Genomic DNA, 17828 nt, shown 5'->3' with positions numbered 1-17828 from the left:
TATGGCTGCCTTCCCCAGCTCATGACCCAGGATAAGAGGCATAAGCGCCCAGAGCAGTCACCTCTGCTGTCTGAATCATCCTTGCCCAATCTCTTCCAGCATTCCTCCTCCTCCTCTTTCCTCCCTCCCCACTCGGCCTTGACATGAGCTAAGGTCAAAGGCACTTTGGAGGAGACCCCCAACCTAGCCTACGAATCCCAGCTCTTGCCCACTTTCTCCACTGTACCCCCCACCCAGGTAGAGCTGGTCTGCTCAACGGCGGGCACCTTGAATGTTACCGACAAGGGCTTGCTTTGAGTACAGCTTTCTAATTGTCTTCCTAAGATGCATGCCACCAACTCAGAAGTCTCTGGGTAGTTTCTCCAAACACAGACATCTCAAGAAGAATGTGTGCTAGGTCACCGAGGGCAACGCCACTAAGTGCTCAAGAGTAGGTATAACAGATTCAGGGTCTAAGAATGCATGTAAGCACACGCATAGAGATGCATGTTCCTGCTGGTCTCCTCCATTCATATGAACATGCTAACTGATCTCTTTCTAAAAAATCCAATGTCTACAAATTCTCCAAAAACTTTTATGAATGCTGGAAGGAAGCCACATGCATGAAGTTCCCCACCTTACTTCCCATAAGGGGTCAGTCGACACGTACATGAATGAAGAAACTGTATAAAATTACCTTAAGCTCCAAAGCAGCTCAAAATCAACCAAAATGAAACATGATTTAATCTTTGTGTTCAGCTCTCAACTGCTGCTGCCTCAGCAACACTATCGCCGCCCGACCCCAACTTCAAGGCTGTCTTTGCTTCTTCTTTTTCTATTGATGCCCCATCAAATCCTACAACATCTAATTATCTCCTCCTCCAGAGTCAACCCACCTCTGCCTGTGTATCTGAGGTCTAGCCTCAGCTTCTCTTCTTCGGGCACCCAACCAGGTAGTTACTACACAGGAACCGAGATGCTCATTTAGAAGCTAGAGATTTATTATCTCACTAATCAAATTGCCAGTGCTGCCACCACACTTAATTAGACAGGCTTGTCCCAAGACCTGTCTCTCTAAAAGCCATCATCACCAGTCAAGACCTCTAGAGCAAGCAGCAAACCGACCATTTACAATCCACAAGTACTGGTGTCATGACAGCTTTAGGACTCTCTAGATGCAGAAGGACCTCAGTGAACCTTCTCCAGTCTCATAATTCCCCTCTGCCTTCAACCCCAAAGACCTCAAGTTTGGCTATCCCCTGACCAGCCATTTGCTCAAAAAGCTAAACACAAACCGGCATGAAGAACAAGGGGAATCTAGACGGGTACCAGCAGCATCCTATAGACGGGTACCAGCAGCATCCTATAGACGGGTACCAGCAGCATCCTATAGACGGGTACCAGCAGCATCCTATAGACGGGTACCAGCAGCATCCTATTACTGGGACCATTACCTTAGGTAGAGCACCCGAGACTGGATGATGAACCGGAACAGGTACTTCAAGGCTTTCAAAGCAGCGAACAGCAATTCCGTCTTGCTAGGGTCCTCTGCATTCGCCACATAAAAGTTCAGTACCTTGGAGAGTTTCCTAAAAATGGTAAGAAAGCAGTGTCTGTCACATGCAATGCAGAGCTTTCAGACTTAGGGTACATAACACAAAAAGAAACGGTTACCTGGGAAACACAAGGCCCAGCTTACAAAGACACCCTCTTGAATATGCCCTAAACAGGCAAACTAACTGCTGATTTGTTTCTGCATCTCTCTAGCTTTGACACTTCCCTTCTTGGGAATATTGGGGAAAACGTGGAAGTAATTAATTCCACAAGGCACATCCTTTGGTGGAACTGAAAAGAAAGATCAGGAGATGACAGAGCTGGAGATACGGGGATGGCTCAAGGTATAAGACATTTGCTATGCACGCAGCAAACCTGAGAACTGGGGTTTGGATCCCCAGAACCCAAGTACATGCCAGGTGCACCAGGTGGATCACCTGTAACCCAGTGCTCAGAAGTCAGAGACAGGGAGCCCTGGAACTAAAGTAGCTACATCCACAAGTTTGGGGACGGTGATCCAAGAAGACTGTTGACATCAGCCTTGGGCCTTCAGAGGTAAATGAACACAGAAGCGCACACACATGCACATCAATATACATGTATACAGGCATGCGACGTACATGAACGCATGTAAAAGGGGGAAAGGGAATAAAAAGTTGAAGAGATTGACCTTATGGGGGTATTTATTTTTCTGGCATGTAAAGCAGATATGTGAAGGACACATGACGCCTGCCTGTTGCAGTTGCCTAAGCTAATTCCTTCAGCCTGCTCCAAACCTTTGAAATCAACGTGGTACCAGATAGAGACTTCACTAGTGAGTGGCCACAATCTGACTCTAGATCATCCATTTTTCTGAACATGCCAATAGACAAATATCTTCTGGATTTCGTGTAGTTTCACATTTTATTATGACTTGTATGTAAACAGGTACATGCTTACACATATGTGTGCACTGGCATGTGGAGGCAGAAGACCAACCACAGATGTTGTTCTTCACAACGTCTTCTTTGATGAGACCTAGTGTCCCAGTGAATCTAAAGTTACAGCCTTGATTAGGCTGGCTGGCCAGTGAGCCCCTGAGATCTGCCCATCCCTGTTTCCCTTGCACTGGGATTACAGGTGTGAGCCACAGTGCCCCTGCTTACTTAGGTTCTGGTGATTGAACTCTGCTCCTCAGCCTTGAGCAAGTACTTTATGAACTGAGCCATTTCCTCAGCACCGTGGCTTGAGGGTAACTCAGACTTTTAAAGGCACACATATTTCAATTATTCTTGCATTCCCCAAGGCCCTCCCGTGTGTGTGTGTGTGTGTGTGTGTGTGTGTGTGTGTAATTAGCCCCAAATCCAAGTGCTGCAAATAAAAGAATGCTGACTGGTAAACATCTGACTTTGAACTTCTTACTGGCTTTGTCTATGTGCTATTAAGGTCTTGTGTCCGTGACTATTGGAAATCCCCTTAGGAGGTAGGTGAGAAAGTGAGAATCTATAATCCCAGCTCTTGGGAGGCAGAGGCAGAAGAATCAGGAATTCATGTTTTCCCGGGGCTCTCATTAGGCTCAATGTAATTAGAATCTATTCTAGATGCTCTTTGTTGTAGCTGCTGACCCTTGGAAAGTCAAGGTGCTGGGTGGAAATCTACCAGATGCTAATGTGTGTGCTGCCTTCTTGACCCATGAGGCAATCACTGATCATGAGGCTAGCTGGTATGTTGCTTAACATCTTCTTTGCATGTCTTGTGTTTCCGTATCTTCATGATACAGAAGGATCTGACCTGGTATATCCAAGAGCAGTAATCAACATGACCTGGCATGAGCCACTGTCCAAGGACAGTTAACCAATTCCAGCTACATTCCTGTCATGATGTGGCCCCAGCGCTCTGCACCCTAACTGCAATTCCACAATGGGGTTGACAGGCCACGTGCCATGGAGGCTGAGCACCACAGGGAAAAAACAGTGACCAGGACAAGTTGGTTCCTCTAGTCAGCAAGGCGCAATCTGCACACTTTTAAAAGGTTGCTCTCTGCAAAAGGTTAAAACTATTGCCTGTTGGGTAAAAGGAGAATAAACCAAATTACCCAATGTTCTACAGCAATCAGTTCCCCAAAGCACTGTGGGGCAGGGCTGAGCTCGTGGCCCCACCAGACTTGGCTTTGCCTAGTTCCTTGTCAGACCCTTCGGTGCCTCATAATTGTCTCACTAAGTAGATTCACAAGGTCCTGAGTTTGGCCATCTTTTTGGAATTCTGTATCTGTCTTTGTCTCTCCATTGTATGCCTGTGAGTTTTGTCTTTTTGGTTTTGTGTGTATACATGTGTATTTACATACAGATGGACGTGAGCACATATGCCTTAAGGTCAGAGGTCAGAGGTCTATGTCAGGTGTTTCCCATAATTACTCTCTGCTTTTTCGACAGTTTCTCTTGAGCTATGTAATGATAGCCAGCAAGACTCCAGGAATCCTCCGGTCTCCACCTCTTTTAGGGCGGGAATTACAGGCATGCAATGGGATGCCTTGCTTTTTATTGGGTCCTTGGGATCAAACTCGGGTCTTTGTATGTGCACAGAAAACACTTTGCTGGCTGCACCATCTCCCCCCAGCACATGCTCTGGAATCCTCAGAAATGCATCCTTACCCTGAAGGAAGAGACTGCTCTTGTTTCTCAGGCGTCCAGCCCCACTCCGACAACTCCAACAACACATAGGTCTCCTGAGTTATACTTACACGTGTGCCAAGGTGGCGCTGAAGTGCTTGTAAATGTAGGTTTCGAGGACAGGGTTAAAATGTTGGAACTTGATATCTCCTATCAGCGAAATGATGAAGACCTGCCAAAGGGTGGCCAGCGTTAGCAGCAGCAGCAGTGAACAGCCCCCAGTGCTCCTCTGCCCATGAGCGAGGCTCTAACTTCCTGGTGCCTTTTCTTTCTCCACCATTTTTACAACATTTAGATTCTGCTGTCCAAGCTGAGCAGTAAGTATCAGGGTGTGTACTTAACACAGAGAGATCTTATGCGCCCAGCATGTTGCAGAGTAAACTGACCCAGGCCATCACCACTGGCCATGGGAAGCTAATGTCTCAAAGGGGTGCTGTCTGTACCCAGGTGACTTAAGAACACAGGAGAGGAGGAAAGAAGAGAGAGAAAGGGGTCTGTGGGAATTGTAAACGAATACAACTTTGCCAAAGATTTTCCAAGCAGAGTATGAGCACCCCATGAATTTCAGAATTTGCTCTCCCCATTTCTTCCCTCTGTGGTACCCTATGTCTACACAGAACCTGCAGTGTCTGCAAAGAACCACAGCGCACTAAGAATGAGCATGTACGAACAAAGAGGCCGCTGGGATTGCCACCTATTCTGCCCTGTTCTGCTGGGATGGACCTGCGCAGTCTTGAGTCAGCCTCCTTTTCCCATTAACGGGACCAGCTCAAGTTGCCTGTCTCCACCCTGCCACACTGGCTTACATGCCCTGACCCCCTGCCAAACTGACCAGTTCCCCCACACTGGCAGACATCACACATCTGCATCCTTTGCCCTTTAGCGCCAGTCCTCAGGTAAAATTCTGTCCTGGACTGTCCTCAACAGTGAGAAAACGAGGCTGGGTTTAGATGAGTCGGCTTCCTCCCACTCACAGGACAGGCCTGCATTTCCTAGTTTCCCATCATTAACATCACTGCTCTGACTTCAGCTGTCAGGATAGGCATAAGCAAGCACTGTGAGACAAACCTGCCTGCTACGCTGCCTATCACGTATAAGGACACTACGACTCATCTCTGACGGGGGGATGCAGCCTCCCTGACATGGCTGAACAAGGACATACATCTTCCTTTATCAAGGCCTCTCCTGGGCTTTGCCTAGAGACTGGTAAAGAAAGTAAAGGCACCTGCTAATCTTAATGTAATCAAACCCACTCTTTTCCCTAAGGAGAAAGTGAAAGTGTGTCAAAAAGGTGCAATCAAATAGAGAACAAATGCTCGGAAGAGAGAAGTCTTCAGTTCCTAATTCGGCTTCTGAGAGTTCAGGCTAAAGAGATACTCAAGAGAGACGAACGTGAGCGATTTTGCTCAATGATATTTATGGTATTTTACAAACGAACAAAGAATAAAAAAACGCTGGTCAACATGGGAAGCTGCTTACCAGAGCATCAAACACAAGGAAGTCATAGGTTTCATTGTCTGACATTTCCATCATTATGTTAAAAAGTGCATCTAGCGTATCCTGTAAAAACTGGAGGTAAGACGAACAGAGAGGTTATTTTGTTTCCAACCCGCTGTATGTATAGAAAAAAAGTAATGGGGTCACTGGGTTCTACAGAGATGTAAACACAATACTTTTGTAAGACAGGCACACTGGTTACACCATGAATATACTGAGTTTTGAATTCTCAGTTGGTTTCACGAAGTTGTTGAACTGATGACACAGTTAAATAATACTTGTAGCTATAAGACTCGTGGACAGACAGACGGACACACCTTAACAATCTCTCCTCCGTCCACTTCCATTAACTTCTTCAGGTTGTGCTTGATGTTCTGAGAATTGGAACGCCAGTTTAGTAAGCCTAGCAGGTCCACTGGGAAGAACAAACAAACCACAGGCCTTAGAAGACACAATGACAGAATTTTCTAGAAAAAGATAAATGCTGCTAGGCTGAATAGATAGCTCGGAGTGTGTGTGTGTGTGTGTGTGTGTGTGTGTGTGTGTAAAAGTGGTTGCCATGGAAGTATAAAAACTTGAATTCAGATCTCTAGAGCCCATGTCGGGCTGGCTACAGTAGAACACATCTGTAGCCCCTCCTCCCTCTCCACTGTGCCTACAGTGAGCCAGCCTGGTCTACATGGTAGCAACAAGAGACCTTGTTTCAAATAAGATGAAAAGTGAGTTCTGGTATCTGAGGTTGTCCTCTGACCTCTACATGTGCAATGAGGCACATGTCTGCCTGCACACAGGTGGACACACACATCTCAGACGCACACAGATTCTTCAAAGTTAATTGCTCTTAGTAGTAGCTAATTTGCCAGGTGTGGTGATGCAGGCCTTTAATCACAGTTCTTGTGAAGCAGAGGCAGGTGGATCTCTGAGTTTGAGGACAGCCTCGTCTACAGAGTGAGCTCCAGGACAGCAAGGGCTACACAGAGAAACTGATCTTGAAAAACCAAAACAACCAAAGTCAAACCAAAATAAAAAGAAAAAATCCTGCTACTTTAAGATGTGCCTCTGGTGTTATTGCAATTTTTGCGATTTATTATTTCTCATATAAATCAGAGAAAATCTCGTGATCCTCTTTAGTCCCTCGAAAGAGGGGGGGAAAGTCAGTTACTAATCTGCAAGAGCATGAAATGACTGACTGGAACTCATGTTTTTCAAATGATGACATCATCACTGTAAAAGTAAACTTAGAAAACACTACTAACTATTCTCCCATGGTTAACTAATCTCCTGTCTCATAGTTATCCATGTTTGGGGAGATCTGGAGGGAAAGGACAGCATCCAGACACAACGGTGCCCTTTGATGGTACAACCGCACTGTAGCCGGTTTTCAGAGGAGAAAATCAGGCTCTGTGACACTAAATGGCTTGCTTTAGGTCACGTGACTGCTGAGTGGCAGCAGGTGTGGGCTTTAACTAGCTCCAGCTGACTCTAATCATGGTAGGTCACAAATGCTCACATAAGTGTACACACAACCAGCTTTCATGATCAGACTTCCTCCCCGAATGCTTAATCCATGTGTGCAAACATCTTTAAAAGTTCTCACATCCAAAGTGTTTCTAGTTCCAAGTATTTCACATAAGGGATATTCAAAGAGTACTGTTTGTTACTCTTGTTTAAACAGTGGGGAAACCAAGTCACAGGGAAGTCATGAGAGCTGTGACTGCCAGAGGCAGTCTACCTCCAGCTCACTTCCAAACATGGACATGAAATCGGAAGCATATGGAGAGTAAGAAATTTACCGCGCCATTAAGTATGTTTTAAAGTTCAGTATTCAGTAGCCACACACATTTCATTATTTAATTCAACTCTAAAATTTATATGGATTCCAACCACCAGCCACTTGGGCTGCTTCCAGCTTGCCCGAATTGTAAACGCTGAAAAACATTCGCATGCTTAAGAGGTGATGTACATCCCACGGGTGCCAGGTTCAGTTTCTACGAGTTACACTCAGCCTCTGTGAACACTGCACTTTCGGCTCTCTGTCAGCAGTGTGCTACATTGTCACACATCCCCCAGCCCCACAGTCGGGCTTATGAGACTGGCACAGTTTGTTCTGTCTTCTGTGAATCTAAGAACAGTCTACGGATCAAGAGAGTCTGCCTTCTCATGTAGATTAGCTCTGAACTCTACTCTGTGGAGTCCGAGTCCAAGTCGAAACACCATCCGTACTCTCTAGCGAGCCATGATTTATCAAGACCAACCCTAGGAGTACCGGCTCCTAAACAGCGATCAGCATCTGAGTCTTGAGTGTGTCCTCTCTCTGCCATGCACCATCCCTAAGACAATCAGTGCTCCTGTTCTGCCCCAACTCAACTCACTTTCCCACTCATAGACCTGATCCTGTGAGTGCATTCCACCTTGGAGATGGACCTGCTAAGGTAGGACTCCTGGGCAGTAAAACCTGGGCTCTCTATTCAGCAGGGTTCCTTCCATGTGGCACAGGTTAAATGAGTAACTGCTGCTGCCATGTTAAACACAAGAGCTCAAAACTGATGCCAGAGGTTTGATGAGGAACCAAATGAAGCCTCGTTTTTAACTACGCTACTGATTCCATGGAAAATTACTGGCTTTATGGAGCAACGGAGGAGGATAGACTAGGAGAAAGAGGGGCATCCTATCTGTATGCTCAGCAACTGGAAAGCTGAGGCAGGAGGATGGCTACCAGTTCTAACCAACCTGGGCTACACAGTGAGACCCTGTATCAAAAAACATTGACTGAAACAAATGAGTAAAAGAACCCTAACATTAGTTCCTGTTCTCTGCCAGCCGTGTTTGGGAAGAGACTGATTACAACCAGAATCCGCCCCCTTAATTCCCACTGTTCCTGTACTACCTACTATTAAAACAAGCGAGATCCCCAGCCTTACCTTTGCGTCCTGGAAGGAAGGTAATCTGAGATTTCTGTTTTGCACCTATTCGTGAATATACTTAGGATTTATGATATGAAAATGCATTTGTGACAGCTAATTATTTTAATTGTCGGCCAGACAGGATCTAGAACCACCTAGAAGACTAACCTCTGGGTATAAAGGAAAATGAGGAAGTTTCTAGGTGGTGCTCATGAAGGTGGGGAACCCCACTTATAAGCAGAAAGGGCGTTGTACAGTAAACAGGACTCATCACAATCTGCGTCCTGACTGTGTGACCAACCATGCTTTTCTGCTGTCCCCCACTGTGACAGGCTGTCCCTGTGAACTAGGAGCCAAAATAAAAACTGTCTTCACTCAAACTGCTCCCGTCGAGCATTTTATCCTAGCACCTGGAAAGGTAACTTAACACGGCACTGCCGAGCATCACTGCAAGAGCAGCATCCTCTGCAGAACATCCCGTCTCAGAAGACCTGGCACCACCTTGTCTGGGATCATGAGTCTAACCATAGGAGGACCAGACCGGAACCATGTGTGCCCATGTGGTCCCCATCCCTACCGTTCTGGGTGAGCTTTGTAGAGCAGATGAGGGTGGCTATCTGAAAACTGTCCTTCGTGCTGTCTTTGCTGGGCATGAAAGCAGACTGGGTTTTAGATGCTTGGAATTCTTTCTCTTCCAGCTCTGCTTTGGTCCCGGGCAGAGTCAGATAGTATTTAGCATCTTCCATTTTCTTATTATCACCCTGAAAGGGAAGTAAGTTAGAAAAACTAGACTCCGGGCAATATCTCTCACATGCTAGTAAAAACATAGCCCGCCCCCCACGAAAAACGGTCATTCGTAGCACATGTGAAACTTTATGGAATTATATTTATAACCCCTTATAATTCGGACATTATCTTCCTATAGGAGTTGCATCAGAAATAGCTTTATCATGGAAAATAAAGGAGTATAACTTGTGAAGTAGAAATCAGAATTTCCTAGTATCAGCCAGAAGCAACTGCACACATTACAGAATAAGGTTGAGTTTGGTTCTCTTGAACTCACAAATGGCCACGTGTATACTGGACCACTGGAGAAAGAAGTAGCTCCCTACAGATTCCGAGACTACTCACAAGACTAAAGAGATGCTAAGAAAATGTTCACTGATCAGGCACAACTCAGACCAGCTGCCTACTACCAGCCGCCCTCTCCCAGCTATTACTGGGGAAATGAGGTCTCCCAGCATGTACTTCAAACTCTAAAATCTCAGTGGGTTTAAAGCCATGAAGGTGTGACCTGAAGCCCTTTAAAAAAGAGAGGGCAGACTCCTGTACCTTTCAGTAGATTTCTGAAGTTTACATACAGAAAATCTGAAAGGAACCTGAAAAGCCACATTGATAGGGAACAGGGCGGGGGGTGTAATACTGAGCCATTCTGAAGTCTTGGTACATGAGCATTACCTTGTACACCACTAGGTCATGCCTCCCATCCTGCAGCGTGGTGCCGTCCGAGTTCATCAGTTTCACAAAGGACACCCCGAAGGCTCGCTCCGACTTGTCTCTGGCTGAAAAGATAGAGGTACTTGCCTGAACTGTAGGTGGAGAGCGGGAGGCTACGGTGGTTAATTTCATGTTCTGGGGTGTGATGCTCAACCACGGTGTAATAAACATAGGCCAACAGTGAGCTCCTTTATGTCACAGCAGCCCCCAACTGAGAACGCCTGATCTTTCACACAGGATGTTTTCTATATTGCCTGATGAGTGAGGCCCCCATCCACTAAACCAGAACAGTGGTACTGACCAATCTCAGTCCGGTCAATCAATGGCATGTTCAACATACTGATGCAGTCTGACTCCTTTCTCTCTCTCCTGTTTCTACTCAAGGCCCAGACACACTCACCACTACATCTGTTACCTCCACAAACCCTTCCTTCTATCTTCACACCTTTTCACACACTAGAAAGGAGAACTCCCAAATCAAGCTCATTCGTGGCAATTCCCCTGCCTCAACCCCTTTAATGAAGTTGAAGTGTATATGGCTCATACTCACAACTCCAGCTACTGAAGAAACTGAGGTAGAAAGAATTCGAGCTCAAGGCCACCCTGGGTTACATATCAAGACCCTCTCTCGAAAAATACATGGCAACAAAACTACAGGGCAGGGGATGTACCTTAGAGGTAGAGCACGTATCTGTCATGCTCAGGTCTATGGGTTCAATCCCCAGCATTCAGAAAAAGGAAAAAAAAAATCACTATTTTCCCGATACCTATGAACGCTGAGCTAAATTTGTCAAGTATCAATTTTTCAGGTATGCGCATTCTTCAAAGCATGCCAGGAAACAGTACAGCTTTAGATGGAAATATGCCAGAGCCCTCCACATACTTACACTCTTGAGATGACCTGTGTCGGAAGGTAAATCTTATGTGGCAGCGTGTGACCTCCTCAATAGCGATGAAGACCTGCAGAAAGGAGAGGAGCCAGAAGGCCAGGCTCATTTGGAATCCTTCCTCTTAACTGCAATGCACATCGTTTGGTCCTGGACCATATACATTTGCAAGGTATGGCACGGTGTCTTGAGTCTGCATACATTTTGTACTGTTCAAATCAGGATAATTACCGTATCTGCTGCTTTGAGCTTGTCCCCTTTGTTCAGGGTGATTATATTTGAAATCCTCCCTCCTAACTATTCTGAGAAAAAGAGACTTTAGATTTGGCTTTTATATCTTTTCCTGGTAAAGGTTCCTTGTGCTAGCAGGCTTCCTTCTCACAACCACTCCCCAGCACCTCAGAGGGAGATTGCTCTGCTGTTTGTCATCGTTTGAGTTTAGACACATGATGTGCCTAACATCCAGAGTGACAAGGCCTGGCTCTGAGGTCTACATAGGACCCTTCCAAGGGGAAGTCGCACGCAGATACAGTGGGTACTAGTGCCTATGTGAGGAGAAGATGTGACAGTAGTGCAGTAAGTTACAGGGAGACAGTGAAACACCATCAGCATCCCTGTTAGCCAGAGTTCTCTAGCATCCCCTAAAACACGTTTCCGAGAAGCTCACAATGCCCAGGATACAATTCAGCCAGGAGGGGTGGTATGTGCCTTGAGTCTCAGTGCTTGGGAGGCAGAGCAGGTAAGTCTCTGTGAGTTCAAGGGAAGCCTGACCTTTATAGCAAGTTCTAGGACAGCCAGAGTTTACAGAGTGAGAAATGGTCTTTAAAAAAGAAGAAGCAGCGCAATATAAATTCACACAAATAGCACCACAAAAAACAGAGACTACAGAGGAATGGGAACAATAACTGAAACCGAACCGAGATGCGAGGACGATGTTTCGGTTTGAACTTAGAACTCAGAGGACCCCGCCAACGCTCACACTGGGTGCTGCAGCAGCCCAGTGTTCAGATGTGACCTATTTTAGGTTGATCCCAAAATGCTCCAAGCATTGGAGGAGTCACTTCTCTTTCCAGGGTTTGCTGCCTCTTCAGAAAGAGGTCACAGTAGTACCTGCCTGTCTAGTTTAAAAGGCCACTGTGAACCCACAGGGGATGCCGGATCTGAAGGCACTTTGCAATTCATGAAACCCTGCCTTACACCAAGAGCCCCAGAATGCTTGGGCAGGGGCCAACAAGAACAGCATGTTGGGAAGCTGATGATGGAGTGGGAACATTTTAGCTTGTCTGCAGCATCTTGGCAGCTCAGCGTCTTATTGTAGCCGCAGGTTTTTCTATTCCAGTCTCTATACATTTGTGAACAATACCCTCTCAGAATGTTGGGCTTCATAAAATAGATGCTCTAAAGGCCTCCTAATTACCGATTCAACCTTTGAAAAAAAATTAGTTCCTTGAGACTCTCACACAATGTATTTTGATTATACTCCCCACCCACCCCACCCCAAGGAGTTAGAAGCAGAGTTCTCACCTTGACCGTCTCATACCAACAAGGTTGCTTGACTTGGTAATACACCACTGACTTGTACTCGGAGACGCCTTCGTACCCAGCACCGGGATGAATGGCTTTCTTTGATTGGAAAGACACAATTAGGAAATGAAACTAGGTCAGGAAAATATGGCAGTAGAAAAAGGTTTTGGAATATACAGTATACAAAAATTTGCTCAAAGTCAGAGGCATGGTAGGTCTGAGAAGTCTACCAGCAGCCATCGACCGTGTACTGGGACACTGTACCTACCCGACAGTCATGCCACACAGTGTCAACAAAGTCAGCTCTGACCCCTCAGCCCCAAGTACTGCTTGCCATGAATCGCAGGGTTTTTACTATGTACAGTTCTCCTCTTTTAAAGAAAGCTAATGGTTGAATCATGAACAACCTGGACTGAACATTTGGAGAGCATCACTCCATCTAGAGAGCTTTAGGAGCCAAGACTTTGACTTGTACATTTCAAAGCAACAGGTGGCGGGGGGGGAGGGGGGCTTCCAGTGGCTACTCGGTGCCTCCAAACCCTCTCAAGTAAAAACTCAAGATGTCCAGAAAGCTGCCAGAGACAGAGAGACTGGCAGTCAGGGCAGCTGGATCCCCATTCGGCTCGGTCACTAACATCTGCAGTTCCAGACAGAAAGACTCTACTCCAGGTACACATTCCTAATGACTGGCGCTGGAAATCATCATCAGCTGACCTACACAAGGATGCCTTTATTGTCACTGACTCCACCGGCCCAGGGGATGGCAGTGTGCCTGTCAAGGCTTTGGGACACTCCTGCCATTGTGCTCAGGCTTAGCGTAGCCATGCCATTTGAAAAATCTAAAAGATCCTAAAGGTTAAGTAGCCTGCGACATCTCTGCACAGATACATCGAAATATATCTAAAAAGCTCCAGGAGTCAAAATAGCCACTGAAAATCACGGACTCACCAGGTCTCGTGTACTTTTTCCCTTATGAGAAAGTATTGAGTGTGCTGGCCCGTGCCTGTGATACCAGTACCCAGGAGGCAAAGGGGATCACAAGTTTGAAGCAGCCTCAGTTACCTAGACAGAACCTTTCTTTAAAAATCAAACCAAACCAAAACAAACAAACAAAAAAACAAAACAAACAGACAAACAAAAAACCCAGAAACTAATCAAAATAAAAACAAAACCCCAGAAGAGAAGAATCGCTGATATGGGGAGTACTAACAATGGGTTGGACCAGCAGTCGGCTGCTTCCATGGAACAGGTGTGATGAGATGTTGGGGGGTGGGGGTTGTGCAACGTACCTCTAAAAGGTTGCCTTCCTCATCAAACACAGACATGGTCACCTCCACGTTCTTAGGCGTCTTCTTCTTCCCCTTGTCAAACTCCCCATGGATCAGGGTGACGTAAATATCATTTCGAACATCCCCTATAACATGACAAGCCTCCGTGAGTGCTGCTGAGAGAAACCCATTTCAAAGCTCCACGACGTAACGATATAACGTGCAAGAGAGAATCCAAATACGCAATGGTCTGCTGGCAACGACCTGCCTATTCCACAGAAGTCTTTTGATTACTCTCTCAGCCCACCTCTCACTGCACATCAAGGTGTCTCTGATGTGCACTATTTTTTTGTAAAAATTACCTTTTATTAATGTGCATACACATACATGTACAGCCTCGGCACGAGTGTGCAGGTCAGAGGATAATTTCTCTGGAGTCCGTTTACCCCTTTCACCAGTTTTTGAGGCAGTGTCTCTCTTGCAATTTCTACTGCTGCCCAGCATTCACATGCTCCCGAGTGATTCTCCTGCCTCCGCCCCTCTCTTCTTGCAGTAGGAGCGCTGGGATTGGAGCTATGAACCACCACACTGGCTTTTTCAATACGGGTTCTACAGATCATCTGGGCTGTATGGTAAGAGTTTTTACCTACTTAGCCAACTCAGTGATCCAATTCGTTTCAGTAATAATTTTTTGTTCCATTGAGGATATGTGTCTAATTTAAACATACGTCAGACATCGCTAGGCTATTGTTCGTGCAGCTAGTGGGATATGGGCACGGTTCCTGAGGGGACCCAATGCAGGAACGTCAGCAATGTGCTCACAAGCAGTCGCGCTGTGAACACTGGGAACGAAGTAATTGGTTAACAGGGAAGAAGAGAATGATTTATATTGCGGGTGTTAAGACAAGGCAGGAGTCCTGGTGAAAGACACAGATACCTAGCTGGCTTAAAGTCTGAAGGGGTCTTGGTGCTAAAGATGGGGACAAAAGACAATTTTCCCCAAACCTGGAGTGTCTGAGGTCAGTGAAAAGAACATTGTGATGGATGAATCTGCTCCTCTGAGAAGGCACAGCAGCCTCCCTTTACGGAAGTGTTTACCCACCCGTTCCGAGTACTCGTTAAACCCCCTCATTCTCAGATACTACTACTGCCCCTTGACTTCCTGATGATGAGACCAGATCCCAATTACTCTCAAAATTAAAAAAAAAAAAAACAAAAAACAAAAAACAAAAACAAAACAAGAAAAAAACTCTGTTCTCAAGGACTACATGGCAAGTTGGTTTTCTAGAGTTTTTCAAATGTGGTCTGACTGGCTGTCCACTAGCCTCATTAACATCAGTTAGTACAAATATTCATCGGCTTCCTCGGAGAAAGATGCCCTTTGTCTCCTTGGATATTGGAAAATTAAATGGGCAATGAACTCGGGAAAGCGATGGCCGGTCACCAACACGCGGTGAGAGCGATGAGAGCTGGGCAAGAATGGGGACCATGGGGAATGGGATGAGCAACACACAGTCAGAGCTCAGGGGCCTCAAACAGAGGGACTCGCAGAGACAGCTGAGCACAGGGGCCCAACATAGGTGGTGACATGACAAAGGCGTTTGTCAATGACGTAGTTTAGTCTCCTGGACTGAAGACGCTGGGCCACTGGGTTATCTCCTGAGAAGGAAGTCAAGTTGGGGAAAGCATCTGCAAGGTGGGAAAGAGGATGCTGCAACTCTGTCACTAGTTTCTTGATGCCATTAACCCTAAAAGATGTTCCCTTAAGCAACTGTCTGAGTAGAGGTCATCCTTTCTTCCGACACGGAAAAGAAACACAAAAGGAGACTCCAGCAAAGTGTGTACCTGGCAGGATTATTTCCGGAAAGCCCATTTTCCGAGCGACTGCTGTTGATCTGTCCACCAGGTGTGAAAAGTTCTTCTGAACCTGTGTGAGGTCACCTGGCAGTAACTTTAAGGACACCCAAAGGCCTGTAAGGGGGATAAAAAGGGACAAGTTTCCAGTTCTCTGCATAATCTTTGCAACACACAGCAGCTTGTGTGAGTCTAACCTGACCCCTCATGATAAACATGCAATCATCCCCCCGGTAACCTCGTTCCCCTGGTGCTTCCTTCAAACTCATACGAGGCCTTACTTGAGAAGTCAACAGATATGACAGGTTTCACTAGAGATCAAAAATAGTAAAGATTATCCCAATTGATACCGAAGTCTGTTTGTTCAAAGTCTAGGATTATGCGGTGGAGGCAGCCCCGGGAACAATATAGACGTTAACGGAAACTGTGGGACTGCATACAGATGCAACACAGCAATTTAATAAGATATGGTGGGGCAGAGCAAATTATAAAGGGCGAAACGGACGTCAGGGGCTGGAGAGATAGTGCAGTGGTTAAGACCTGTTGCTGCTCTTCCAGAGGTCCTAAGCTTGAATCCCAGCTCCAGTGTTAAGCAGCTCACAATTTTTTGTAAGCCCCCCACCCAAGGAATCTGGTACCTCTCTTCTGTGGGTACCCACACATGTGGCAGATACTCAAACACACAAATGTATACATGATAAATAAATAAATAAAATAAGTAAATTGCCAACAAAGAAAGAAATAGGGCAAGAGAATACTGAAAGGAAAAAAGTGAACGGCTGTTAGATCTCTGAAAACTACAGATTTATGTATTTTCACTTTAGGTGTACGAGTGTTTCGCTTGCATTATGTATGTCCGGGTATTCCACGACGCCTGGTGCCCAAGGAGATCTGAAGGATCATAAGATCTCCTGGCACTGAAGTTACAGATGCTGCTCTGTGAGTACACAGAAAGTGCTCTTCATTCCAGAGCTCTCTCCCCAACCCTAAATCACTCACTTCCTTAAACAAAAGAAAGGCTTGAGGATGTTTTGCAAAACAAAAACTGGAAAAGAAAACAAAGTATTTTAAAGAAGACTGAAGAGTAATTATCTGCTGGGGTTGGTGGGGTGCTGTTATGTACTCAAATGCTACATACTGGCCCCTCAAGATCTGGCTGTCCTAAGCAGAGTGAATTTTCCTGCACACCAGCTTCTGCTGTGCGAAGAAGCTTGCTCCCCGAGTAAACTGGTCAATCAAAAGCCTGTGATTGGGCCTTAGAGAGAGAGTAAGGTGGGACTTGAGAAGTGAGTGGGGAGTCTCAGGAAAGACCAGGAGGGATAAACAGGGGAGACCAGGATAGGAAGAGGCCACCATGAGAGGAGACGGACCAAGAACACGCGGCCAGGAGAAACAGCAAGTAACAGCGGGTATATGGCTGAGATGTAAGTTAGAATAGCTGCAAACCTGCCCAATCTAGGCTTACAGCTTGTACATAAAATATCAAGACTGTGTGTTCTTTATATGGACTAGCCAGAATATATAATTTCTTATTACAACTGCCTTCCTTAAAAATATATCTGAAATATAGAACAGGAAATTCGTGTATCTCTTAGACAGTACAGACTAGGTGCTTATTTAAACACATGAGGACCACAGTCCGTTTGTCACCTTTCAGACAGGGGAGAGCATGCAGGAGGGACACTTGGTACCAGAACAGACAGCACAGCACCATACGTCTGGGCTGAAGCTTGTTCCCACCACTGACCCAGAAGTCCTACCACTGGGAATCCCTGAGCAGTGGTCCTAAGTACAGAGAAAGCATCAATATGGAAAGAGTCACAGCAGGGTGGCTTAAATGTTCAGTACTAAGCAGCTAGAAAATACATAGGTGCCTGCCCAAGGAACTGAACCCAACCCCCTCCCTATCAGGCTAGATGTCAAAATGGAGCCACTCTGGTCAAGTTCTCTAGCTTTAAAAGGAAACTAAAGTGTTATCTGGTCTTCTGAGGTATGAGGAGAGAAAGATAATGGCCAGATGGTCTAGAAAGGCTCCCGCAAGCTACTGGATGCTGCTTGCTTTGTTCTGTCCCCGACATTAAAAATAACATGCTTGGTTTTCTTACTGCCCCAAACTAACTGCTTTTTACCTTTTCCTTCCTACCTCTCTTCCTCCCTCCCTCCTTCTCCCACTTCCTGTCTGTCCATCCATCATCAGTCCTTCCTTCCTTTTCCTTC

General features: G+C 45.9%; 1 protein-coding gene across 1 annotated transcript in view; it reads right to left on the bottom strand.

The window, feature by feature from the left end:
- The window catches only part of DOCK5 (dedicator of cytokinesis 5), a gene marked incomplete at its 5' end in the record, with an annotated part of 167894 nt that overhangs the window by 49216 nt on the left and 100850 nt on the right, over positions 1–17828 (bottom strand). Inside the window, 10 exons of the mRNA XM_080926704.1 lie at positions 1434–1568; positions 4253–4353; positions 5661–5750; positions 5996–6093; positions 9159–9342; positions 10040–10143; positions 10966–11038; positions 12490–12588; positions 13779–13903; positions 15603–15728. Coding sequence (XP_080782830.1) covers positions 1434–1568; positions 4253–4353; positions 5661–5750; positions 5996–6093; positions 9159–9342; positions 10040–10143; positions 10966–11038; positions 12490–12588; positions 13779–13903; positions 15603–15728 — 1135 coding nt within the window. The remainder of the gene's footprint in view (positions 1–1433; positions 1569–4252; positions 4354–5660; positions 5751–5995; positions 6094–9158; positions 9343–10039; positions 10144–10965; positions 11039–12489; positions 12589–13778; positions 13904–15602; positions 15729–17828) is intronic.

The sequence above is a fragment of the Micromys minutus genome, assembly GCF_963924665.1.
Source record: "Micromys minutus genome assembly, chromosome: 12".
NCBI classification, from domain to species: domain Eukaryota; kingdom Metazoa; phylum Chordata; class Mammalia; order Rodentia; family Muridae; genus Micromys; species Micromys minutus.
This window is presented reverse-complemented; position numbering and strand designations above follow the sequence as displayed.